Source organism: Clarias gariepinus, chromosome 3, assembly GCF_024256425.1.
Source record: "Clarias gariepinus isolate MV-2021 ecotype Netherlands chromosome 3, CGAR_prim_01v2, whole genome shotgun sequence".
In the NCBI taxonomy this organism is placed as follows: Eukaryota; Metazoa; Chordata; class Actinopteri; order Siluriformes; family Clariidae; genus Clarias; species Clarias gariepinus.
Window position 1 is genome coordinate 29,349,430 of NC_071102.1, and position 26,918 is coordinate 29,376,347.

At 37.9% G+C, this 26,918-nt stretch overlaps 4 protein-coding genes across 5 annotated transcripts in view; 2 read left to right on the top strand and 2 right to left on the bottom strand.

Moving 5' to 3' along the window:
- LOC128518591 (deleted in malignant brain tumors 1 protein-like) overlaps window positions 1-26,918 on the top strand; it is a 173,717-nt gene that overhangs the window by 126,170 nt on the left and 20,629 nt on the right. The gene's annotated exons all lie outside the window — the stretch shown is intronic.
- LOC128518592 (zona pellucida sperm-binding protein 4-like) lies at window positions 1,771-4,831 on the bottom strand. 2 transcript variants are annotated; one of them, XM_053491755.1, is made up of 12 exons: window positions 4,768-4,831; window positions 4,563-4,674; window positions 4,336-4,463; window positions 4,056-4,254; window positions 3,626-3,745; window positions 3,368-3,540; window positions 3,192-3,289; window positions 2,970-3,109; window positions 2,643-2,820; window positions 2,166-2,307; window positions 2,003-2,077; window positions 1,771-1,849 (listed from the first exon to the last, which is right to left on the bottom strand). In XM_053491755.1, exons 1-12 carry the CDS (start codon window positions 4,819-4,821, stop codon window positions 1,844-1,846), a joined length of 1,425 nt encoding a protein of 474 aa, XP_053347730.1. In that variant the 5' UTR covers window positions 4,822-4,831; the 3' UTR covers window positions 1,771-1,843. The 2 variants fall into 2 exon arrangements, with proteins under 2 accessions (XP_053347730.1, XP_053347729.1); XM_053491754.1 differs by having other exon boundaries at window positions 4,563-4,830.
- On the bottom strand, window positions 8,393-14,183 carry LOC128518603 (zona pellucida sperm-binding protein 4-like). The gene is made up of 11 exons (XM_053491770.1): window positions 13,916-14,183; window positions 13,710-13,837; window positions 13,434-13,635; window positions 11,961-12,083; window positions 11,710-11,882; window positions 11,524-11,621; window positions 11,302-11,441; window positions 10,992-11,169; window positions 10,030-10,171; window positions 9,882-9,956; window positions 8,393-9,226 (listed from the first exon to the last, which is right to left on the bottom strand). The coding sequence occupies exons 1-11, from the start codon at window positions 14,181-14,183 to the stop codon at window positions 9,221-9,223; spliced, it is 1,533 nt and encodes a 510-aa protein (XP_053347745.1). The 3' UTR covers window positions 8,393-9,220.
- ints8 (integrator complex subunit 8) lies at window positions 15,279-26,858 on the top strand. Its single transcript, XM_053491769.1, has 28 exons — window positions 15,279-15,419; window positions 16,805-16,940; window positions 17,496-17,670; window positions 19,125-19,265; window positions 19,469-19,540; window positions 19,666-19,717; window positions 19,872-20,054; window positions 20,260-20,367; window positions 20,526-20,681; window positions 21,262-21,362; window positions 21,470-21,611; window positions 21,698-21,768; window positions 21,921-22,096; window positions 22,186-22,316; window positions 22,525-22,635; window positions 22,760-22,955; window positions 23,069-23,190; window positions 23,469-23,653; window positions 24,331-24,364; window positions 24,507-24,566; window positions 24,652-24,713; window positions 24,926-25,044; window positions 25,250-25,353; window positions 25,795-25,845; window positions 25,931-26,004; window positions 26,110-26,174; window positions 26,392-26,435; window positions 26,680-26,858. Exons 2-28 carry the CDS (start codon window positions 16,811-16,813, stop codon window positions 26,794-26,796), a joined length of 2,982 nt encoding a protein of 993 aa, XP_053347744.1. The 5' UTR covers window positions 15,279-15,419; window positions 16,805-16,810; the 3' UTR covers window positions 26,797-26,858.

Sequence of the window (26,918 nt, forward strand, 5' to 3'; positions counted from 1 at the left end):
GTGCCTAAACTGGCAGGTAAACAGTTAAGGTCTTCATAAAATTTTTTTAAAAAAAATCTGTGGGCCAAATGTGGCAGGTGAAGCACTGAAAAATTCGAGTAAACTTCTATAATGCAATTGTCAGGTTAATCTAGTATCTTCTAAATTAATTGCATTAAGGATTCATTAATTTTCAAACTAAGCAAACAAAATGACCCATCAATGCTTTAGTTTTAGCTTTAATTAAATATTGAAGTTGGCTCTCTCTATGTTAAAAATATTGAACTCTTATAAACTTCTTGTGAACATATTCTTTATCAGTGATATCACTGCTCAGTACAAAGGCTATTTAATCTATCAGCAGCTCTAGCCATAGTTAGTCATAAACATTGCAATCTATAAAAATCATAGCATAAAGTTTCCATCCTTAGGAAAAAAAAAAACACTTGGCACAAGTTACCTGCCTGAGGTATACAGATGTGGGTTATAATGTTTATCCAATATTATGCCATTACATAACCATCACTTGAGCACATTTACAAAACAGTCTGATTACCTAGAATAAACTATTCACACTCAGGGCACCAGTAAACTGGGGTGCTACGCTTAACAGATGTACACAATTTATTAACTTTCCTTTACAAGAGGCGAAGCCTAGCTTCTTGTAAAGGAAAGTTAATAAATTGTGTACATCTGTTAAGTCTCTGCCCATAGCTTCCAGCTCTTTAAATGAATAGTCACATGGCAGCTGACAGAATCTCTACAGTGGGTCAGTTCTGAGCTCTTTGCACAGTGGGAGGTGCCTGATGCAACTGTAGTGGGCATCCTTGAAAGACACGGTTCCAGCATAACAAGGCCATACACATGATGGGAAACAGGATAAACCAAATTGTGATCTTACAAATACACCACACCCAATATTATTCATCCAACACATATTGAATATAAATTAATACTATACTGTTTTTTGTTGCAAAAACATTTCCTTAAAAGTTATATAGAACATTAAGTTGTGTGACTAACAATTCTTCCTATCACATTATCCAACAGCCAGTTGTCTAAAGACTGAAATGGGCTAGTTTTGGACTAGAGTTTGCAACTGAAGTTTTCTTTAGACTAGAGTAAAAAGTCTTGGGTTTGAAAGGTGGTGGGAGGCATCAAATAGTGCTTGTGATGGAACAAACTTTTTTTTGTAGCAGGGACAACCAGTGCTTCAGACCAAAATGCATTTTGTATAGGTATCCTAGCTATTCTAAACACTCCAGTTTGAAGTTCTAGCATTTAGTCCAGTATTAAACCCATTACAGGGCTGGATTCAGGTCTTCTATGGTTTAAGAAAGCAAATGCTTTAAAATAGGATCAGTACACGTCACATTAGGGGACAACTCAAATTGGTTTAAACAAATAAATAGCACAATTGACAGTTGTGACATATCACCACTTTCAAGTGTTTAAGGGATTGCCGATCACAGCCACTCAAGATGAATTCTGTAAAGTTGACGGATCACAATTGTTCCATGACAATTCCAGGAATTTCTTCAGTTTTTTGATGGGGCCAGTAATTTGATGTTCCTGAAACCATTTTATAACCATAGTACATATCTTTAGGAAGGATTGTTTAAATAAGCTACTCCCTGCAGGCCCACCAAAACAGCGACTTCTTAGGCAAGTCACTGCATTACTTTACTGATGTTACTGTAATTAGTCTTTATATTCATTTCAAAACATCTCAAATAGCCTAATTTAAAGCTTTATGATGCCAAATGATGTAGAAAAAGTCACAAAAATAAATGGTTTTAAAATAAACCTTTAATATGAAACGTACTGAAAAGGTCAAGCAGTGTCCACCTTTGAAAAGAAGCCATTATATCTGGGGGTGCAGAAGACATGTTAGGATTAATATACACAGTCATCAAATAGTATAGAAAAACTTAATTTTAACCACATTAATTAGTTACAGCAATCGCTACCAATCAAATTGTAAAATACTTGTACATCTATTTATAGTATGAATGCAACATACCACCTCATCAAAGCAAGTCTTGCGACATGGAGTCTCAGAAGGCATACACACTTCAGTGGAGCACATAAAGTAAATCTATTGAAAAGAAAGGAAAATTTAGCAGGGGAGAAAAAAAAAAGTGTATTTTATATATAAATAAATAAACCCCTTGGTAATACTGTACCTCCTCATTGATGTATTTTTGAGTGGTCACATTCATGAACTGGAAAGCTGCTACCCTAAAGCGGCGCTGGTGAGATGACTGTGGCATGTCCAGAACATGGAGGAACGAAGATTGTACAGAGGCAAGACCAGGGTTAGGACACCTGCAGAGAAAAGTCATCCTCCTTATAGTAACATTTGGTCCTTGGAGACAGCTAACTTTGGTGCACACAGCAATATTTAGCTTACAGGTGCACCTGCACAAAACCATTTTTCCGAAAAAAAAAAAGCTGGGATTCCACTCAGCACAGTAGAAAAGATTTAAAGTCTTACGAGACAACCATGGGTAAAAGTTAATTACAAAAGATATAAATTGTCCTTACTATGCACAACACTTGTGCATTTTCTTAATTCATTCATCTTTGCACTCCTACCCCTGAAGGCAACATGGCCTCATCTTTAAGGCCTATAATTTAAATTACTGTACACCCAAACCTACCCTTCATATAGCAGAACCAAGGCGTTCGTAGCAGATCGTGTGTAGGCTACACAGTAGTTTACTATGAGTGTTGCTTCAGGTTTTGGGGAATTTAGTCGCACCTCCAGGTACAATGGTTTACCCAGGAGAACCTTCAAGGGCAGATGACCATTTGCCAAGAATGAAGAGAAAGTATCATCTGAATAGAAAAGAGATGGACCTTTTAATTACAATTTCAGCTTGTATAACCTTACTGTATAAGCAATTCATCATTCATGAACAGGTAATTGGGGGGAAAAAATAAATAAATATGGAAACCAAGGATTCAGCACTGCAAGAGTACAATACCATCTGCAATCCTGAGCTGAACTCCATATAGTCCACCAGATTGCACAGAGGGCGGCATGCTTGGGCTCATCACCATGTAGCCAGCAGTTGCCCTCATCATTGTTGAACTGATCTTTGAGTAGCGACACTCGACCATCAGCCTAAATTTCATGGCATAACAACATTAAAACCAAATTGAAGGTTAACTTTTTAAAAGAAGTCTTTACGTGCACCAACACCTGCCTGACAGGGTGATCTCGGGTGATGATGCCATACTTCAAGTTAAGTGCTCTGATGGCGGTCCGTACTTCAGCCATGTAAATGGTGGTGTCACCAATATTCTGGTTTTTAGGGGGAAAGAAACTCAAATTGGCCTTCGTTACCTTCATTAATTGAGAAAAGCATCTAACAAAACTTACATAAGTCTTTGTCCCACATTCGGTCACTGAGAACTTGAAGGTGGCGAATTCGTCTGTAGCAAGGATGGGTTTACAGGGCTCCTTGGACGCCACAATCAAGCTTCGGGGGCTCACAGGGATTGTTGTAACATTAGAGTAAACAGTAAACACAAACTGCCCATCAGTTGTACATCCTTAAAAGACAGAGAGAAGTACACACAGAAGACTATACAAGAACTACCAGTTGCAGTGAATGTTGATCAATGCACAGCAACTTACGATCCATTGCATAGTAACATGAACCAGTCTCGTCCATGCAGCATCCTTTGCTCGTGCACTCAGCAGCTGTAGTTTCAGACGGACCACAGGGAAACCTTTGGCTAGTAGGAATGTCACAGCCTACAACATATAGTCATGACAAATTTCTTCTCATTTGCATACTCAATTTACAATCATTTGGAACAAAGCACACTGTACATGTACAAATATAGTTAAAAAAAAACAAAACAAGAGAGAAGTCATCTACTGCAAAAAACAACTTTGACATTTGGATGCTTCAAGTTAATATCCTCTGCAGTAACTGGGTACATTCCAGAATATCTGCTATGCTTGAGTTTATCGTTGCTAACCCATTAATAACAAATCAGGTTAAAGACTAGAGCAAAGAAGCTCGAGTTGCCCAATCATCAATGTGGTCATACTTGCTCACCTGCTCTTGTGTATTTGTGAGGCAGCTTTCGGTTGGGCGTCATGGCTGGCATTGGATCCGGTGCACAGTCATCATCATTTGAACGAGGAACCCGGAGTTTTTTCAATGCCGCGTCAGAGTTGGCATCACATGCCACAATGGCAAACTCAGCATATCCCATTTTATTACGATACACCATTTGCAGAGTATATCTGCCATCCTAGTGACATTAACCCTATAGAAATATTACAAAAAGAAAACAGATTCTGCACAACAAAACAAAGGGATTGCTAGCACCCACCTCAACAGTGACATGGCATCCAGAGAAGCTGACCCAAAGAACATGAAGCTCTCGTTCCTTTGTCAAAGAGTAGTCACATTCTTTTGCTGACCCCAGAGCTTGGTCTGGAATGGATGATCTTGACAAAGCTTAAAAGGCACAAGATGAAAAACCCAGCAACAGCAGATGAAAATAAAAACCACCACCAATAGCAGATGAAGATAAACAGCACCAACTAGTATACATACCCCAAACTTTCACAGCAGAAATAGGACATAAGGGGAAAACTACTTTGACAGAATCTTTACCACAAAAGACTGAATAGTTCTGTCTGAAACTAGCCTTCTGAGGTTCTGCAAACTGCACATATACATCTTCATTAAAGTCCTCATTATTTTGGTACATAGAATCAAATGAATGAGTCATAAAACTGTCATCTTTAAATGTTTGTACCATAATCAACTCAATGCAACACAGCAACCAAATTATGATTGTTTGCACTGCCATATTCACACTTCTCCCAGGACCAAGCAGAAATGAATGACCTGCCTCCCTCACTTATATTGAAGGAAGGCACTCAAGACACACATGTGATTTGGTACACCTGTCACAAATTGGATCCAATCCCTACAGTATCTCACGAGGGTTAAGCTTCTTCTCAACTGATTCACAGTTCCTGTCCTGCAGTCAATAACAGATTTTGGTGAAATTGAAGATTTCACCAGAATGAAGGCAAAAAAGTGAGTGAATTTAGTAGAAATGGTACTGTTGTTGCTATTTGTGTGGCTTATTTCTAAGCTTTAAGATATGTTACAGAACGTAGGATTGTCCAGCTGAATGACTATGCTTAAAGGGGGAAAAAGGTCTAAACACCATATTTGTGAACTGAAGAAAAGACAGGAGGCACAGCTGGAGGTAGCAGGGATGGAGATGTCAAGGTTCTCTTTGGAAGTGACGAGGATGGATAGGATCAAAAATGAATCCATCAGATGTTAGATGTTTTGGAGATAAAGTCAGAGAGGCCAGATTGAGGTGGTTTGGACATGTTTAGAGGAGAGATTGGGAATATATCAGTAGATGGATGCTAAGGTTGGAACTGCCAGGCAGGAGGTCTAGAGAAAGATCAAAGAGGAGATTTATGGATGCAGTGAAAGAGGACATGAAGTTAGTTGGTGTAAGAGAAGAGGATACAGAGGATAGGGTTAGATGGAGAGAGATGATTAGCTTGGTCGACCAGAGAAAGCGAACAGCTGAAAGCCGAAGAAGAAGATCACACCATATTTTTTAATCTGTTGTATGTTATTTTTAGACAGTGAGTTTCTCATATTTTGTTGACATGTATGTAATGGAACAGATTGTGCTGTTACCCCAACAGTAAGTGATGTTTAGCTGTAGAGTGTATTTGTGTATTTATGATCTTGGGGCCTCAGTGGATCAGTGGTTAGAATGGTTGTGTAGCACCTCACAGATCTGTGCACATGTTCAAGACATGCACTGTAGGCTGACTGATGTTTCCAAATAGGTTAAATGTGTGTGTCTGTGCCCTGATAGAAGTTGGCACCCCAACCAGGGTGTCCTTTGCCTTGTTTCTTGGGATAGGCTTCATGATCCTACCCCCTTGCCTGTTTTGTGCATCTTTAACTAGTACCGTCTTTGGCTTTAGTAGCTGATAAGACTAATAATATTAAGACACTTTGTCAATTGTTAAAGTGATTTAACAATCCTTTGGTTTAGTATTTCTGCTAATAAAATAATTCTCCTAAAATCTGTCTTTAGTATCCTTGTATTAGTTGATACACACGTTCTGTTTAATTCTGGCCCAATTGTAACGAGATGCCAATTGTAACATCTATTTCTTCTTCTTTGTCTTTCAGCTGTTTCCTTTCAGGGGTCGTCACAGCAAATCATCTGCCTCCATCTAACCCTATCCTCTGCATTCTCTTCTCACACCAACTAACTTCATGTCCTCTCTCACTGCATCCATAAATCTCCTCTTTGGTCTTCCTCTAGATCTCCTGCCTGGCAGTTCCAACCTCAGCATCCTTCTACCGATATATTCACAATCTCTCCTCTGAACATGTCCAAACCACCTCAATCTGGCCTCTCTGACTTTATCTCCAAAACATCTAACATGGGTTGTCTCTCTGATGAACTCATTCTTGATCCTATCCATCCTTATCAATCCCAAGAAGAACCTCAACATCTTCAGCTCTGCTACCTCTGCCTCCTGCCTTTTCTTCACTGCTACTGTCTTTAAGCCGTAGAGCATCGCTGGTCTCGCCACTGTCCTGTACACCTTTCCTTTCATTCTCGCTGGTCATCCATAGATCCATATATTAGTACCACTTGTAAAAAAGGCAAGCTGGCAGGCAGTTTGTATTTGCATTTGAAATGTTTTATAGAGGAAAGTTTTTTTTTTTTAAGCACAGTTGTTAGCGATTGCAGGGTCCTGCACATTTAAGTGTTTTCTTTGCTCTCAGCAACCTTAATTTTATTAGACAATTAACAGACCTTTTGTTTGCTTTCCTAACAGCAAATTGTCTCTTATTCTATCAAAGAAGCAAGGGGCAACATTTTGCACAGTTATTGTATCTCTGCACAGCTTCCACTCAAATGTGAAATACATATTTTTTTGTTTTGTTTTAAGACAGTATATGTTCTGTAATCATTCTTCCAAAAGAGCAGTTCAATCTACTGATAAATTATTGCTAATTGTCTTACATTGATGACGGACAACTGCTTTTCTAAGTAGCTGGCCTTAGACTATGTAACATGCTGACTTAAAGTAAAATTCAAATTAATTAACTGGGAAAGTTAAGTTTTGACTTGGGACCAGTGTTTGTGTCTTGTCATATGACTAAAGTAGACTTGGATTTAAAGTGTACTTCATATCGACTACTATCTACTTAATCATTTTATTAAGGGTTTTATAGTGTATAGTTTAAATGTTAATGTTTCATGTTACCCTGTCTAATTCTGTAATTATGTGCATTTTAAATCTCACTTATTAGCTGTACAGCATGATCAGTTTTAGCTGTATTTAACGTGATCTAGAAACTAACTGCATGGAATTGAATTTTTTGTTGAAATGGATGTGTTAGAGCAGAAAATAAAATTCTGTTGATTTTTGACATGGAAATAAATGCACTCAGCCTAAGCAACAAATTGTTAACTGTTGTGCAAATATTAATTTACAGCTAATTTATATGATAAACCTAAACTGGAAAAATTGACACTTTGGGGTGCGGGGGCAGGTAACAAGAAACTGTTGTTTTTTTGTAAGAGAACGTGCCAGGTCTGAAACAGGACTGATGTATGCCTACTGTCAAGAATGGGGTTATGATGTTTGCAGAATTAAAAGAAAGGCACCGCCTGCATGTGAAATAAGTGGGGAAAAAGGACCCCAGTGTCTTTGCAAATTATATTCCTGCCCATATTGATGAGAATTTTGTGATAAATTTGCATTATAAAAGCCAGACCAGGAGGAACAGTAATATTTTGTGTTTGATTCCAAAAGTTTTCCCTCCGCAGTACGTGATTTTATATTTTTCCCTACACTTAACCAAATTTAGCCTGGTCATTCTCCTCTGGCCTTAATATAGTGCGGATTTCTCTCATTACCTTTTTACTCAGAACAGGGCCAATCTTAGCCACATACACCTGGCTAAAGAAGGCAGTAAACTCGTGTGCTGTATTCACGAGGACATATACAAATGATTCATTAAATTTCGCTATAGGCTTCACTCGCTCGACGATCCCATCCATCTCTCTCCAGTGGGTCTGTTTTAATCCATCTGTCAAGTAGGAGGTGCCTGATACAACTTTAGCACATTTGTATAATAACTATGTGACATAAGTCAATAACTCCAGCAGCTTTTGGTGATAAGTCAGTTTTATTACAGATCAATACATAAAGTTGTACTAGTGTTATATAACCACAATTTATTTTGCACAAAACACATATGTAGTTATTATCCACCTTTTCATTAATAAAAAGACAAATATGATGTGCATTTTAAACTAGCATTAGTTTGTAGGTACTAAAATGCAACTCCATGGCTTTTTTGGACTAGCTTAAGTAAACTTTGATTGCAAAAGAACTTTTGTTTGCCAAAGAATTTCTTTGGCAAAAATCAGTGGAGTTTCAGGTCTTGTATGACTTCAGAGACCTGGGCAGCAAGTTTTTTAAAAAGATTTTTCAGTTCTGCTTCGAACAGGATCAGAATGCTATCAAAGTGATAACTCAATCATACCTCTTCTATACCACTTTATCCTGTATTTAGGGTCACTGGGACCTAGGCGGGGTGCACCCTGGACAGGATGTCAATCTATCATAGATCTACCATTCACTATGGACAATTTAGGAACGGTAATTAGCCTAACCTGCAATCTTTGGATTGTCGGAGGAAACCCACCAAGCACGGGGAGAACATCATACACACAGAGACTGGAATCGAGCCTGGCCAGGAATCGAACCAGGACCCTGGAGGTGCAAGGCGACAGTGCTAACCACTACACCACCGTGCCGCCAAGTGGTTACTCAAGAGAGGAAAAAAAACTACATCAGTTAAGAATAGAAATTACTCTAAGTGGTACACAAGAGCTGTAATAGAAGTCTTTCCAAAGTTAATAGAATGTGGAAATTGCCGTTCTTGTGCTTTGGGAACAAGTCAGCAGTAAATTACACCCATGAAGCAATCTTCATAAACCACATGGACGGGACCAAACAGAAAACTGCCTAATTTTAACAGGAGCATCCTGAACTACTTACTACTTGAAGCTCAATTTAAAGCTTTGACACTATGCAACATGATCAAGGTAAGGTCACATGAATTTAAAAATTAAGCTTTAATATTTAACACATTGCAAGTTTAAATTAAGTCCACTTTTGAATGGGAAGTAGTAGTTATGCCTGGAAAGAAGAAAGCAAGTATTGTTAGGATTCCTTTTCAACATTCAAACCAACAAAGGGCAGGCTGAAATTTAGAAGAATGCATTCAAGTCAAAATGGGACTTGATTGTGCAGAAAAGGTTACGAGAGTAAAAACTTTATTTATAACCTTTATTCCCAATACTTCTTAAGTCCAGGGCTTAGATCCCATTAAGGTAGATCATTATCTCAGTATACCGGAGCCAGTATTGGACTCAATGCTTCAATAGAGTTCCTGTAATCCTCACAGGAACTCTATTAAATGGTCAAAAAATGTGGAAATGGCTTAGGGTGAGATTCGGACTATACAGGGATGTAACTTGCAGCCGAGTTCCTGTAATGTGCAAGGGGTGTTGGTGAATCAAAGAGTGTACAGTTCCCACAGATAGATGCATCTCTTCTGCAAGCTAAGAAGTTATATACAGTATTTAAGTATTGGTCATTCCACTCACTGAACGTGCATGGGAATCACAGTGGGCTGCGAGGATTGTCATTCACAGACATACAGCCTTCTTTAAAACATGGGCACTATGCATGCGAGTTTACTGTAAGCGTTTCTCAGTTTGACTTGAACACCCCATATAAATACATCCAAAGCTTTTAGCGTTTTGTAGAATTAGCATAATGAAGAACATACCTTCCCGTCAAAGCATGTCTTGGGACATGGAATGTCTGAAGGCATACACACTTCAGTGGAGCACATAAAGTAAATCTATTGAAGAGACAGGGAAATTCAGCACATAATTTACAAATTGTAACAACTCAAAAACCCAATGATACTCCACCTCTTCGTTGATGTGTTTTTGAGTGGTCACATTCATGAACTGGAATGCTGCCACCATAAAGCGACGCTGGTGAGGAGTTTGTGGCAGGTCCAGCACATGGAGAAATGAAGACTGTGCAGAGTAAAGATCAGGGTTGGGACACCTGCAGAGAAAAGTCCTCAGACAGTTGGTCGATAGAGAGGAGAGAAAGACCATTTTACAGTAATGGTCATTCTGAATTATTGCTTTTCTGATGCAAGCAATTCCAAAACCACCATCTTCGAAATTAGGGCAATATTTTGCACAGCAAGTCTAAACTAGCCACAGCAACATCACAGGTGCACTTGCACAAAGAGTACCAAATGGACACTAGATTCAGTCTTGCATACAATTTCTGCAGTGCATATGTAAAGTTGTGACCTCACCATGCCCGACACATGCCCATTTACTATTACATTTGCACATACACTTCCAACTTAATGGAACATGGACTGCTATTAAAATTGTCCTATTGGCACAATACTTATTCATACCAAATTGTACTGAATTTAGGGCATCTCTACTGCAAAAATGAACATTTCCCACCCAAAAACATACAACTGTCTGTAGCGGTCATTTCACTACTTTAACACACCTTGCTGTTTAATGTCAAATTTAATTGACTATTAAAGCAAAGCCATGTATACAGACATTGTGCCATTTAGTCCTGCCCAAATACGAACTCAATCCAGCCAAATCTGGAATCTTGCTTTATATACAAGTAGCTCTATATTATTCGACAGATGCACAACATCGTAAATCATCCCTATGATACCTAAGGTCCCAATCCATTAGCCACAATACTGTATATGCCAACAGTTGTGCCAGCGATGCTCATTTGACATGCGTGCAGGACATTTGTCAAGCGAATCTAGTCTTGTAATATTACACCATGAACACAACATGCCCAATTATGGCATATGTTTATACATATACAAGCTTACCCTTCATAGAGCAGAACCAATGCATTTCTAGCAGATTGTGTGTAGGCCACACAGTAGTTTACCACCAGTGTGGCCTCAGGTTTTGGGGAATTTAATCGCACCTCCAGGTACAACGGTTTACCCAGGAGAACCTTTAAAGGCAGATGACCATGGGCAAAGAATGAAGAGAAAGTCTCATCTGTATAGAAAGAAAAAGCAGTGTCAAATCTCAAATATCTATTGAGATTTGCAATTACAGAACACCAGAAATTTCATGAACAAAAGTTTCTTAAACAAACACAGACAACAAATTATTGCAAGAATACAATACCATCTGCAATCCTGAGCTGAACACCATATAGTCCACCAGACCGCACAGAGGCTGGCATGCTTGGGCTCATCACCATGTAGCCAGCAGTTGCCCTCATCATTGCTGGACTGATCTTTGAGTAGCGACACTCGACCATTAGCCTAAAGGAGACAGTGTAATGGTATTATAACTAAAGTCAAGCTAAGACATTTTAAACAAGACCTCAAAAGCCCAAACACTTACTTGACAGGGTGATCTCTGGTAATGACGCTGTACTTGAGCTTGTGCGCTCTGACGGCTGTTCGCACCTCAGCCATGTAAACTGTGGTGTCGCCAATATTCTGATTTTAGGAAAGGAATAACGCCTCAAATTGGCCTTTATTACCAAATTGCTTTAGATATAAAAGTATTAAAAGCACGAAAACTCACATAACTCTTTGTCCCACATTCAGACACAGAGAACTTGAAGGTGGCAAAATCATCAGTAACAAGAATAGGTTTACAAGGGTCCACGGATGCCACATGTAAACTTGTGGCACTCACAGGGATGGTGGTGACATTAAAATGTACAGTAAACACAAAATGCCCATCAGGTGTACATTCTAAAGAGACAAACAAAGTACATTTAAAACTAATGGAAAACAACAGTTTCTACATATGATCAGGGCACAGCAACTTACGATCCATTGGGTAGTAACAAGAGGAATTAGTCTTGTCCATGCAACATCCATTGTTTATGCACTCAGCAGCTGTGGTTTCAGGAGGCCCACAGGGCAACCTTTGGTTAATAGGAATGTCACAGCCTATAAGTTTAAGGATTTTGTCACTTCCGATAGCAGAAGAAAGGCAAAATTTATCATACATGATAAAAAAAAAAATGTGTATAAATGTATAAAAATACACCATGTTCTAAATTATTTCCAATATCAGCAGGGTGGAGTGAATATTTGGGATGGAGTAATGAGAAATTATATGGAAGGTTCTTTTAAGGTGTCAAAATCATAAAGATGTGGAGTTCCTAAATGATCATTTTATGTCACTGTATAGAAAAGAGCATTGTGCCCTTCTAAAATAAAGTTTTCATGCAGGTACCTTACTATCCACACTGCACAAACAATGATGCTTTCGTTGCTATGGGCAAGGCGAGATGCAGGGGGAGAAACAAAACAAAAACACAAGATGTGGTCACCATCATCCGATAACCACATCCTCAAAACAAAGATGCGAGTGGCAGTGTGAATGAGGGTTGGCAGCAATATGCCTTAATACAGCAGTTCTGAGAGGCAATACTGGCGTATTTAAATGAAATACAGCCTAAAAGTACATGGACTTAAAAGTTCAATGGATTTAGGACAGATTAAAATAAGTTCTCATTAATATGTACCAATTTCTTTTATATGTCGTCACATGTTTCAATTGTATGAAATGCTCCATCAATGCAGCAAAGAGGCATTTCTGTTCTGAATTCATCAAAACCCAACAGTTTTGAACCGAATCATGCATAATTAGTTGGAACACCACTTTTTGTAATCTATAAAACATTACATGGCCAGTGTCCAGCGCATTTTCTACTCAAACTAGACTGATTCAACTAATCTATTAATTACCAGGTTTAGTTGGTGTGTTGAGCACTGCTTGTTATTCACCAACATCTTGACACTGCCAGTTCAGCACTAAAATTGAAGATCCCCGCTTTAAAACCAAATCAGTGTCATTATCTGTACTTTGGCTTCTGATAGCTATATTATAATAATTGTTCTAGATGACGTAAAATGATGGATTTTACTTAAGAAAAACAGTCATGTGCATAATTTGGAACATGGTGTACATGGGCAACATTCCCCGAACAGGTTGTGTTCTCAACTCTGGTCCTGTAGAAACCCTACCCTGCACATTTTAGGTTGAGCAGGAAAAACACCAAAATGGTCTGGACAGCACATGCTGCTCTGCCCCTCCAGGACCAGGGTTGAGAACCACTGGTTTAAGCAATTTGTACCAATATATGTAACCAATATTACAAACCAAAGTGTATAAAACTGTACAATTGTACAAACAATATAATTAAGCCAGTTCGCATAAAAATACAATAAGGTTAAGAGGTAGATTGCAGAATATGCATGATATCCCCAGTGATGAGACGCACTTCAACATACCTGGTTTTGTATATATCTGAGGCAGCTTCTGATGAGTGGTTATACCTGGCCCTAAAGCTTGTAGACAGTCTTCTTCCCCATTTGAACGAGGAACCCGGACTTTTTGCAGTGCCATGTCTGAGCTAGCATCACAGGACACTTTTACAACCTCAGCAGATCCCACATTATTACGATACAGCACTTGCAGAGTAAATCTGCCCTCCTGGTGATATTAATACAAAGGAAATGAGACAAGAGGAAACAAATTGCGCAATTTGTGCTCTTTATAGCACCCACCTCAGCAGTGACATGGCAGCCAGAGAAGCTGATCCAAAGAACATAAAGCTTTCTTTCCTTTGTTACAGAGTAGACACATTCTTTCGCTGTTTCTAGAGCTTGGTCCGGAATGGATAATCCTGACAAAGCTTAGAGACGCACAAGATAAAAGCTTAGGAGCAGACAAAGACAAGAAGGATGACATCATAACCAAACAGTATACATACCTAAAACCTTCACCACAGAAACAGGACTTGAGAGCAATACTACTTTGACAGCATCTTTATCACAAAAGAAAGAATAGTTCTGGTGCTGTCTGAGCGGAGCCTCTTGAATAGGGTCTACAGACTGCACATATACATCTTCATTAAGCTTTTCATTATTTTGGTACATAGAATCAAAGAAATCAGTCATGAAACTGTCCTCTTTAAATGCTTTCACTATAAACAACTCAATGCAACATAGCATTAAAATTTTGACTGTTTTTGTTGCCATGTTCACACCAGCACCAAGCAGAAACAAGTTACCTGCCTCCCACCCTTATAATAAAGAAAGACAGACAACACACCCACGTGATTTGGGACACCTGTCACAAATTAGGTCCGATTCCTAACTGCAAGGGAGAAGTTTAAGCATCTTCTTAACTGACTCACTGGTATTCAATTCTAGTCCTGCACATTTCAATGTTTCCTTACTCCCGAACATAAAGGTATAATATCGGAATATAATATATTGCATCTGATGTTTACAAATGACAGAAGAATTAACCTTTCAATTCAGCACTCATTTTGTATTTTAAACCTCTTATATAAATGTACACAAATCAGACTAATTATCAGGTACTTCAAAAATCATATGACTAAATTATTGTAAATTTTACAGTAAGATTTGATGAACTTTGTCTATTGTGGAAGCATTTGTAAATTAAATAACTGAATAAACAAAAGCTTTTAGTTTAATATTTCATGCATATAATTAATTTCAATTCAATCTTGCACACAAACATAAACACACAGATCGGTGTGGCATATCTAAGGACTGTAGAAGGAACCCGGAGTACCCGGAGGAAACCCACCAAGTACTAGGAGAACATGCAAACTCACAGACCCGGGGCAGAAATCGAACTCTCTGCCATAGAGGTGCAAGACCACAGTACTAACCACTACGCCACCAGTTATGCATATTGGTTATGTACTATGATTTTCACATCATTTAAAACATAATAGATGCAATTTTATGTACTTGTATATGTAATCAGAATATATTCATTTATTCATCTTCTATCCTGCTTATTGTGCACAGGGTTGAGGGGGCTATCCCATTTTTACAAATTTAAGGCATGAGGCGGGATACACTAAAGTTTTATATATACAGTATATAGTTATTAAATTAATTGAAATGCATGGTTAAACAAAAAAAACTGTGTGAAAGAGTGGTTCTGGGAGTATGAGGAATTATTTTCACACATGAATTGGTCACAACAAATTCCTGAGGCTTAACTCCACTGAAAAACTTGAGAAGCACTCCCGTCCTCCGGTGCACAAGGTGGCGCTAAGAAGGATTGCGCTTGTTTTAAACTAGCATTGTTGCAATGGGAGAAAGGAGGAAGATGCCATGAACGAGTGACTTATTTTAGCAACAATCGTTTATTTAATATTTTTATGTTATTATTATTTTTTACATACAACAGCAGGTATTCGGAGAATTCTTACTTAATAAGACGGTCACCGGGTGAGTTGGGTGTCCTGTTTTGTACTCCTGTTTTAAGAGTTTAGTAGCTTTGTGTTGTTTGGCTGCTGTTAGAGTGTGTAAAGAAGGTGTGAGTGTGTTGGCTTCACTTTATTTCAGCTCTCAGGTGCACTGGAGTGTTAGCTCTGTATTAATATTGCACAATGGTTAAACTTAAAGTAAGGGAATGAAGGGAGATATCTACTTGTTGGTTCTCTCTCTCTCTCTCTCTTTCCCCCTCTCTATGTATGTGTGTGTGTGTGTGTGTGTGTGTGTGTAAACTTAATTTCATTCATTTGTGTGAATGAAATTAAGTGTGTTTGTGTTTGTGTGTGTGTGTGTGTGTATGTGTGTGCGTGGTATAATTTGTTGTCCTCACAAGGATTTTGACATTGTGCTTTTCTTTCCATTAATGAATTAAGATCAGGGTTGCACAGGCATATTAGTAATTGACTGCATTAATAACGATCCAGTGGTTTTCACAAACATAGTTATTGGGGATGGGAATCACCTTCCTATTAGATGTTATTATGATACCTCAGTGCTGATTTGATTCAAATTGCGATTATCACGTTTTTATAAATATCCCTATTCAAAATCACATTTTCCCCATTAATTCTGTTTTAATCTTATTAAAGATTTGATGAATGAAATTAAGTTTATTCCTTATAACGCCCTGCGATGGATTGGCACCCTATCCATGGTGTACCCTGCCTGTGCCCTAAGCCTCCTGGGATAGGCTCCAGGCCCCCCGCGACCCTGAATACAGGATAAAGCGGTATAGAAGATGAGTGAGTGAGTTATTCCTTATAACATAAAGTTTTCTAACTTAAAAACCAAGCGCAGCATTTAAACAATACAAACTAACTTAAAATACAAGAGTTTAATATTTAACTTAGCATCTTTTCGCCATAGTTATTATTTCTAAACGAATTTAGCAAATAATTCACTCCAACCACCCAGGATGAAAATGTATGAATAGTATAGAGTGTACCACCTGTAGGATTGTAAAGAAACAGTGACATTTTACCACCTTAAATGCCTCCAAAGTCAAACACAACTTGCAGTGAGCATGTGGATTAACTAGCGGTGACTTTTAACGTGTGCTATTTTTGATAATGTAATGCCATAGAAATGTGTTTCTGTTGCTTTACTCGGAAGCTTCTGTGCTCAGTATGGAATCGCTTATATATCTGAACCAATTTTGGTCACTGGCTGATCAACCGGTTTATCTCTATTAGAAATGTAAATAAAAAATATATATATATTTTGTCAGTGTGGCGATACGTGAATCGGCACACAAAAGAATGATGATTCTGAATCGTTTTTTTCCACTCATCTCTAATAGTAAGACTAATGTCTCTTTGTGTTCGGGTATATGTTTTCAGGTGAAGATGAGTGCCGAGGCGGCGGACAGGGAGGCAGTGAGTGGCAGTCGGCCAACCACACCACCACAGACCTCCTGGTTCGAGTTTCTGCTTGATCCATCTGTACTTGAGCAGCACTTACAAAAAATCTGCCCAGGTGCCTTTCCCTTTTCATCTGTCCACTATATGTCTTTATATAGGTGCATGTGGACATATATTCACTGTATCCCATCTGTTGCTGGACAAAATGCTATTATTCAACTAGTCCAAGCAGTTCTGGCTTAGAGTGGTTCGAACTATTTTACATTTAACCTGTTTGAACTCCCCAAATTTAGCCATAAAGTAAGAGCTTACCTTACTGATGCTGTCACAAATTTTTTTCTGCTGGTAGACTATCAGTGAGATAATTTATTAAAACAGTGCGATGATGAGACCAATTCAATATGGGCAATGTCAATTTCTCGCATTTCTGCATCATGTCTGACTAAATATAATTTGGGTGATAGATAAATCTCAGCACAGCAGTGACATTTACATGGTATGATTTTTGTTGCAGTGGTACTAGTGGATCAGTTGCAGCAGTGTTACTGGGGGTTTTAGGGCACTTTCACATCATTAGTTTATTTTTCAAGTGAAATATATACTTTTGGTTTGCTTGCTTTGGTTTCATCCACTAGTACGATTTTTTTTTCTTTATTATTCTCCCTAACAGACCCTCCACCAGTGCAGCTGATTATCCAGTTCTTGGAACAAGCCTCTAAGCCTTCTGTAAATGAGCAGAACCAAGTCCAACCCCCTGCAGACAACCGGCGCAATCGCACTCTCAAACTGCTTGCTCTAAAAGTGGCAGCACATGTTCGATGGGACCTGGACGTGCTAGAGAAAGGGTAAGGTGTTTTACTGATGTGGATGTGGACAAAATACTAATATGTAGATTTTTAGATATTTTTACTGGGTTGTGTTGATTTATACTCTACAATGTAAGGTGTACAATATACACTTTACATTGTAGAGTATAAATCAACACAACCCAGTAAAAATACTAACAATATTTGTGTACTTTCTCCATTCTGAAACCATGGCATATTCCATTGATGTTTTAAAGTCAACAGGATTAATAAAATAAAAACGAGGAGTGTTTAAGTCAAACTGGGACTTGTGATGAAATTTCTCGTGAATGAAGGCGTAAAACAAATTGACGTTTACAGATGACAAGCAGAGCACAGTGATAAGTCATGATAAAATATAAGAGTAAATGGTTTACTTTTAGTCACAATGAAACATTTGAATTTTTTAAGGAAAGTTGTATGTTCACAATGTATTTGACGATCCCAGTCAAGGTGGCTTGGAGCCCACGCAGTCGTTCCCATGAAAATTCAGCGAAGTGGAACACCGGGTACTTGAAAATTGATATTTAACCTGTTGCCAACTTGTGGAAGAGACGCATCTCTTACACAACTTGTGGAACTTGCTGTGGAAACCATACACCCAATTAATCACCAACACCACTTGCACATTACTGGAACTCGGCTGGGAATTATTGCGACATCTTTTGTACAATTCTTACTTTACCTATATGTTAACCGGTATGTACTAGAACCGAATCAGAACACAGATTTCGGTGCCTCATCTCGGTGCCGCTTTAATGCCGATGGAAATATTTGCCCTCTGTTTCTCTGAAACATACGTAAGAAGCATTATCATCCTCACTGCACGTCAAAAATATTTCCTGAATGGTGTTTTGTATTTACTTATATTTATGTATACTTTAAACTTTTAATATATTTTATTTAAATAAAAAAAAAAACTATTCACCATTTCTTTAGAAAGTACACACACTTTTTATTTTATTTTGGTGTAAAAACAATTGTGCTTAGGGTAGGAAATAATTCACCACCTTCCCCAGTTTCTCTATTTTTGGAGGATTTTTGACATTAATCCACATTAACCTCTGATTAATCATGACTTAACATAGCATTGTTTTTGCTGAAAATGATTTGATGGATTCTGGGATTTGTTCTGAATCCTGGGATTAAGAGAACATCCAGGATCATTCTGGATGATCACTGACATCATTTACATGGCTGTTTTTAATGTGTTGCCACCACTGTCATAATTGCTGATGTGCAATACGTCAGTTAAATGGGTTCCTGGTAAGTAGAGGAAGACTACAGAACATGTTGCATGTTTTTGCTGGTATAGAAGTTGTTTTTTCATGTATCTGAATTAAAGGGATTTCTTTTTTAAGCAGCCATGCTGTTGCATTATGGGCGTCAAGTCTAAAGTGATATAAAGTTGTCATGTCATCTTCAGTTAATGTATGTTGTTCTAATGTCTTCAGCTTGACCATTCCTGTGCTGAACATGTTACTGAATGAGCTCCTATGTGTCAGTAAAGTTCCTCCTGGAGTCAAACATGTAGACTTGGATCTCTCTACATTACCCCCCACTACCGCTATGGCAGTCTTAATATACAACCGCTGGTAAGTGTGTAGGAGTGTGTAAAATCATCAATAATGTGATGTCTTGGATCTGACACTGCAATAACAGTTTACTTTCTCTTACTGCATTACTTTAAATGTATCAAGCACTACAGTTTTATTAAGAGTTTAAGAATATGAGTATGAGATTTAATTGATGTTCGACCCAGTGATTCTGGTATAATCTAATCTACTTTTGTTAAAAGGGCCATGCGTACTATAGTCCTCAGCAGCTTTCCTGAGAAACAGACAAAACCTGGACCACACCAGCTAAACATGTACGTATGTTAAAGTAGGCTAAAATACCGAACTAATTTTTTGTTTCTGTAATTTTCTACTCTATATGAGTATACTCAAATTATTCTTAATCCGGACTTTGTCGTATTCATTTTTATTTTGCCAGGTTGAATCTGGTTCAGCAAGAGAAGGAACTGACTGAGAACATACTGACAGTGGTAAGACATAAAGACTTTCTCTTTAGATTCTCACAAATATTTACACTTCCCTTCATTCAGTGTGGCTATTGAATAAGACTAAATTTCAGATTAAAATATCATGACTTAATCTCCTGCTGCTAATAATCCTTATTTTTTTTGCACTGATTGGCAGCTGAAGGAGCAGGCCACAGACTCCATAACAGTACTGGAGGGAGCGCTGAACATTAAGAAGGATTTTTACGTTCACACCATGCGGACTCTGGACCTGTTGGCAGCTGATGCCAGTACAGCCAATGGAGAGACCGAGTCCTCCACAGCTGGCCTTAGGATTAGTGCTGATGAGCTCCATTGTCAGGTAGAATAAACTCTCAATGATTATAAATGTTGGTTCTCTTTTTCCCTGAGTATTGCTGGAAGGCTTATCATTTTTATACCAAGTTGTGACTGACAAGAACTATGCAATCATGTCTGTTTTTATTAAAATGCAAAAAAAAAAATTCAAAGGCTTTGAGTCAAACGTTGCTCTATTATTTGGTAATATTAGGATAATTGTTTTGCAGGTGCATTATGATTTAGGAGGGATTTACTTTCAGCATGGCTGTTCTGACCCTTCAGCCTACGTGAAAGCACAAGAGCATTTCCGCAAAACAAGGGAACTCTTGGCAAAGGTAGTTTAAATTCTCTCTCTCTTGTTATATTTATATTAATTTGTGCCATATTCATCCTAATTTAAAAGGAATAATTTTTCTTTTTTCCTTCTAAAATTCAGACGATATGCACATATAAACCTATAATGCTTCTCAAATGTATGTGTGTTGGATTGCAGCTCAGCTCAGATCCGCTACACTGTCATCTCGATGAGAAGCGGCTGGCCGGCTACTGGATGGCATGTAGAACATTGACAGGCTCTTCAGACTCCAGCGACAGCCAGCTCACCCCCTACTGCCTCATCAACAACTTAATCAAGTCTCACAACCACCAGGTCCAAAATTATTCAGTCTTAGTATGTGGTGTGCTATAATTCTATAATTCTCAGGAGGTGGAGGATTTTTAGAAGTCGTCACAGTAATCATACCTTTTACAGTATACAACATGGTGGCCACTCAGTGGAGAAGGTTCTGAGATACTGAGCCTAAGTCATGGGATTGATATACAACCATGGCTTTTAACCCTTAACTGCTAAGCTGTATGCTTGGACTATCTGCTACCTCAATAAAAGGGTCTGCCAGATTAATAGTAAATGAAAGTGCTTTATAAACATTTGCATAATGTAGCTCATTATTTACCTAAAACAATTGCGACATGCTGAATCATTCATTATTTTTCACAATATGGGCTTTGACATACTAATGTATTACATGACTTCACAATCTACTGTTAATTTTGTCTTTACAGAAATACCCTTTTGCAGTATTATCTGTAATAAATTGAACCCTTTTGTGATAAAATAACTGCACAGATTAAATGTAAAGATTTTTATATGATTTATTCTGCAGCACTAATGGCAACCAAACATTTTAAGCAAAAAAAAAACTTGTGTTGTGTGCATGTGTTTGTTGCAGGCTTTGATCGAAGCTTTCATTAAAGACAATATCGCACACAGCTTGCCAAATAGCTTCAGACACTCGGTTCAGCTGGAACTGCTGCACAAGGTTCAACAAGGGTGAGACACAACACTTATACATTGTAAAGCTTGATATAGTACAACATTTGTGCAGGAATAAACAGATGAAGAAATGCAATGATGCATGTTCGTTCGTGTGTAAACAGGGACACGACCTTGGAGGAAGTGTGCTATAAGCTTTGTGTGTGTAACGCTGTACGGGATGCTTTGGAAGGTCAGGTGCTCAGTGTCCGCTTCCACCAGCTTCTGCTCAAACCCAGCAAACACACCATAAGCTTCCTGCTTGAGGTATGCTGAGAAAAATGATTACTGATACGAGCAAACCTATTGTTTTATCTCTTTCATAGTTTTATGCTTTCCTTTTTTTTTTTAAGGTATGCACAAGATCATTAGACAAGGAGCATACATCAGAAACATCCAAAAGGAAGATGGCTCTCTTTCTTAAGTGAGTACTTTTATTTATTAATTTTTTTTATTTTAGGTGCTTATTGGGGTCTGCGTCATGCTGAGCTGGTTATGATTTTAAATATTCGAGCTATTTTGTTGTCGGAAATTGTCCTGAGCGCATGCCGTGTAACTAAGAGTGTTTATTCGTAGGAATCTTTGTGAAAGGCTTGAGGAGGTTCCTTTGGCCTACATGGTTTCATCTCATAAGCTCTTTATGGAGCTGCTTTCAGATGAGGAAAAGAAAACTCTGCTGGATCAGATGAGGAGAAGATCAGCTACAGTCAACCTCAGTGCCAAACCACTGCCCTCTTTCTATGACATCCCAGGTGTGCTAGATACTGGAGCTCACACTACTCATGCTGAGAAAAGTGACAAAAGTTGTAAACATAAAAAAATGTTTTGTACCCATCTGTAGCCTCTGCTAGTGTGAGTATCGGTCAGCTGGAACAGCAGCTCATTCTCTCGCTGGATGCACGCCAGATCAGACAGATCCTTATCGAGCTTCATGGCATGGCTGAGCGCTCCTTCTGGAGAGTAAATAGCAAGGTCAGATGGAGGAAAGTTTGTGATTTGTTCATGGAATATTTAATCTTACAGCGGAAGACCTACGTACAGTAGATTTTTTTTTTTTAATGAGTGTGCTATATTAGACTGTATTTGTTATTGGAATACTCTTAAGTTTATCACCTAGCCTGTGTCAGACTAAATGCTGAAATTAATGATGCCCTGCTTCTTCTTATTGCTTTGCCTATAGTGGGAAGTTCCTACAGACTACATAAACATCATCCTGGCTATTAAGGATATCCTCACACGGGACATCTTGTACATTCTTATGGCCAAAGGTCTCCACTGTGTTAATATAAAGGTCAGCACTTTATTAGTGTAGTTGGTAGTATTAGAAACTTCCATTTTATATTTTAAATGTAAGAGTTTAAAGAACCAAAATAATCTTTAACAAAAATGAGTTGATTGCATTGGACTTGTTGCAGGACTTTGTTCATGCACGCCAACTTTTCTCGGCTTGCTTGGAGCTGGTGACTGAGTTCTCCCCGAAGCTGCGGCAGGTCATGCTGAACGAGATGTTGCTGCTGGATGTGCGAGCACACGAGGCTGAGGGTGGGTTGGAAAGACCCCCTTCGGACCTGGTGAGCAGGGTCCGGGGCTATCTCGAGATGAGAATCCATGGTAAGAGTTTTTTTTTTTTTTGGACCCTTCTTGCTTCTTCATCTTCTTATGTCCCTCATCGTGTGATTCATAGTGTTATGGTATGTGATTTTGAATTTCACAATTTCTTTCAGATATTCCACTTAGGCAGGTCATTGGGGAAGAGTGTGTGGCCTTTATGTTAAACTGGAGAGAAAACGAATATCTCACATTGCAGGTTTCTCAGTCACTAGTAAACAACAACCCATATATTAAGGTGAGGACAGAGCCGTGCTATGTATCTAATTTATTATTATTTGGAGATAATGAAGTCAATTTATTTATTTATTTATTTCTTGTAATGCTTTATCTTAAGACCCTGGACACTATTATCATTACATGGCAATTTATTTATTAAATATTAAAATGAGATATAATATGCTAAATATATTGTAATGATTGCTAATTTTAACAGTGTAATATTATTCAAGCATTGCATTTCTGGATTGTAAAGTCTATTTCTGTCTTGTTTAATCATTTCCCTGTTGTATGTAGCTGGGGCAGCTCTTGGCTTCTACATGTAAGGAGCTCCCAGGTCCAAAAGAGAGTCGTCGCACAGCTAAAGAACTGTGGGAGGTGGTGGTACAGATCTGCAGCGTGTCCAGCCAGCACAAGCGGACCAGCGATGGTCGAGTCAGCCTCATAAAACAGAGAGATTCCTCACTCGGCATCCTACCCAGGTGAGATATAACCTCATACAAACGTGAGAAATTCTTTTGATTGTGTAAAGCTGCTTTGCGACAATGCCAATTGTTAAAAGCACTATACGAATAAATTTTATTGAATTTAATAGATACACAATCATCTAGACATGGGTAAATCTTTAAAATTAAGTCAAATTGAGCCTCGTAATGTGCTTGTACAATTTATAGGTTAAATGTGCGTGTTTGCCTGGTAAAATAGGTTTTAGGTTATTTCTACTCTATCTACCTTAAAGTTCTGTTGTGTGGCTTGAGATGCTTTTCTGCACATCACGGCTAAAAAGCATTTTAATAGAAATAGGGTTTTTTTCATTCTCACAATGTCTTGATAGAACATTTTACCCGAAGCACTTGATCTCAAGCTGCATGATTTAATGCTTTGCACTACTGTCACATGTTTGCTGATTGAATAGTTGAATTAAAAAAAGGGGTTTCTGGTATTCCTAATACATTTAGGAAATACATATTGTGATGTAACAGTTCACAATAGTAAAGCATCCTGTAAAAATATATAATAAATAGTACTGTTCAATACCTAAAATACAAGAAATTATTGTATTTTTATGTAAGGAAAACTAAAGTAAATACACGTTGATTCTATTTATGAGTGATACTGAATCTTTCATGTTTCCTATTTTTTCCTTGCTTGTACTCAGGAGTAAATTCATCACATTTGTCAAAAAGCTGCGGGTAGGTTTGTGAAGGTTTCACATGTATATATGTTTTTTTGAATATGAATACCACATAATATGAATTATTTTAACACTCTTACATTATTTTATTTTATTTTATTTAAAGCTATAACATCACAAATTTTCATGATTTTCTACAGGAGCCTTTGGTACTGACTACACTTATCTCTTTATTTGTGAGACTGCATAGTATCGTGCGGGTATGTGTTTACATCTAATATGAAGTATGAGCATTTTAAATATAAGCATTAAGCCTGTTGTAATGTAAAGCTTTTTTTTTTTTAGGACGACATTGTGAATGAAGTGACAGCAGAACATCTGTCCATATGGCCTTCCTCCCTGGCAAAGTAAGAGTCACACTCCTCCTGACTTCTTCTGTGTTTATATTAATATTTGCATAATAATGAATTATGGAGGATTAATAGGTGCAGTAAGAATTAAGAGTTCATTCTAGTCTTAGTTAAAGATGAAAAAGATAAATGAAAGTGCAGCCCTGGTTGTTCCTGTAATTTTGTTTGAAAGAAGCATGATTGATGATGATGTGATGCACATGTTTCAGCATACAATCTGTTGATGTGGAGGCTGTAGCAGTAACAGTGAAGGAACTCGTAACCTACGCTCTCACCCTGAACCCGAACAACCAGTCTTGGCTCATCACCCAAGCTGACATATACTTTGGCAAGTGTCGCTGTATAACACTTTGTTTTTAGAGTGAATAGAAAAGTTTAATGAAGGAAAGACTATTTGTTTCTATGTTTACCTGTGTGAATGCAGTCTATTTAAAATATGATTGTTTATTTACAATGCATGTAATCACTGGAAAAAACAGCATTTTATACATGTCTTTAACAGTAATGTCCTTTTTTTGTGTCCCTCTGAGCAGTGACGAACCAGTACTCTGCTGCTGTTCACTACTACCTACAGGCAGGGACTGTGTGCTCTGATTTCTTCACCAAACCTGTCCCTCCCGACGTCTACACTGACCAGGTACAATCAGCTCAAATTGGTCACCTGCCAGTTTCCACCCAGAACCCAAAATAAAACAGCTACCAACTAGCGAGGATGAAGGCTAACATGTGCTTCCTCTGACCAGGAGGCAAAACCAGCCAAGCACATCTTTTTGAACTGTCACGTTTGCTGTTACTCAGAGCAGCATTACACACTCAGAAGAAGGCGTTGTCCTCCCTTTTCTGCATACTTGACACCCATACAGACACCCATACTTGTTTAGCGTTCCCATAATGTTATTCTTTCTATCAAAATCGGTCACAACTAAAAAAGTGAAAAGTGCATAATCCTCTCTGTTTTAAAGATCTTCTGAAGTCTTCTGTAAACATCAATTGGTTTATGCCTTCATTCAAGTCCTGGTTTGACTTGAACACCACTCATGGTCAGCTGTTTAATCATTGAGATGTCATGTCTTGACAGGTTCTGAAGAGAATGATCAAGTGTTGCTCTCTGCTAAACTGCCATACTCAGGTAAGGTGCCGTACTCAGTGGTACTCAGTTAAATAAAAAAAATAAGAAGGGAAACATGGATATAACACTACACTGGGCTCTGTAGGTCGCTGTTCTCTGCCAGTTTCTGAGGGAAGTCGACTATATGACAGCATTCAAAGCTCTCCAGGAGCAGAACAGGTATATAAGACAAAAATATTAGTTCTGCATTGTTATACTGTACATATACAGTATGCTGTCCAAGTATGTGAATAATATATTTGCTTCTCTTTTTTTATATTTAAGCCATGATTCCATGGATTCATTTTACGATTACATCTGGGATGTGACCATTCTGGAATATTTGACCTGTATCTTTTAAGAAACCTGCTTGTGTTGAGCAGTTTTGTGTGGACCAAATGCCTATAGACATTTGTGTGTGTGTATGTATGTATGTATGTATGAATATATATATACTGTATGTGTGTGCATGGATTACTTACAGTAATGCAGATGTAAACTTCTACACAAAATATTTATACCATGTTTTAACTATTGATTAAATACCTAGTCTTAACTGTCCGACAGATATTCATAACAAACGTGGTGAGATTGATAAAAGACAAGTTGCTGTGAGTATCTGTTCAAATTACGTGTTTTTTATTAAACCTGACCATTGTAGATTATTTTTCGTACGGTAGACGTCATGTCAAAAATATTTTGTATTAGTTATTTATTTTTCCTTCCTTTTTTTCCCTCAAAAATACTTTGTTTTTGTTAATTATAAATCACATTTATAACTCATAAAGAAATCTAGCTGTTTTAAACACAAGTTAAGCAGACACTTGACTAATATTAAAGTTCTGATTTGAACAGATAAAGGCCATCGGACAGACGGAGCTCAACTCCAGTAACCCAGAGGAAGTTCTGCAACTTGCTGCTCAGAAAAGAAAGAAGAAATTCCTTCAGGCCATGGCAAAACTTTACTTTTAATTCACAAGAAAAAAATATGTACATTTTTAAACAAAAAACAATAAATACATTCAGTAACTCCAGTATTTTTTAGAGGAAATTTCTTTTACAAATGTACATTATTGATCAATGATCAAAATATT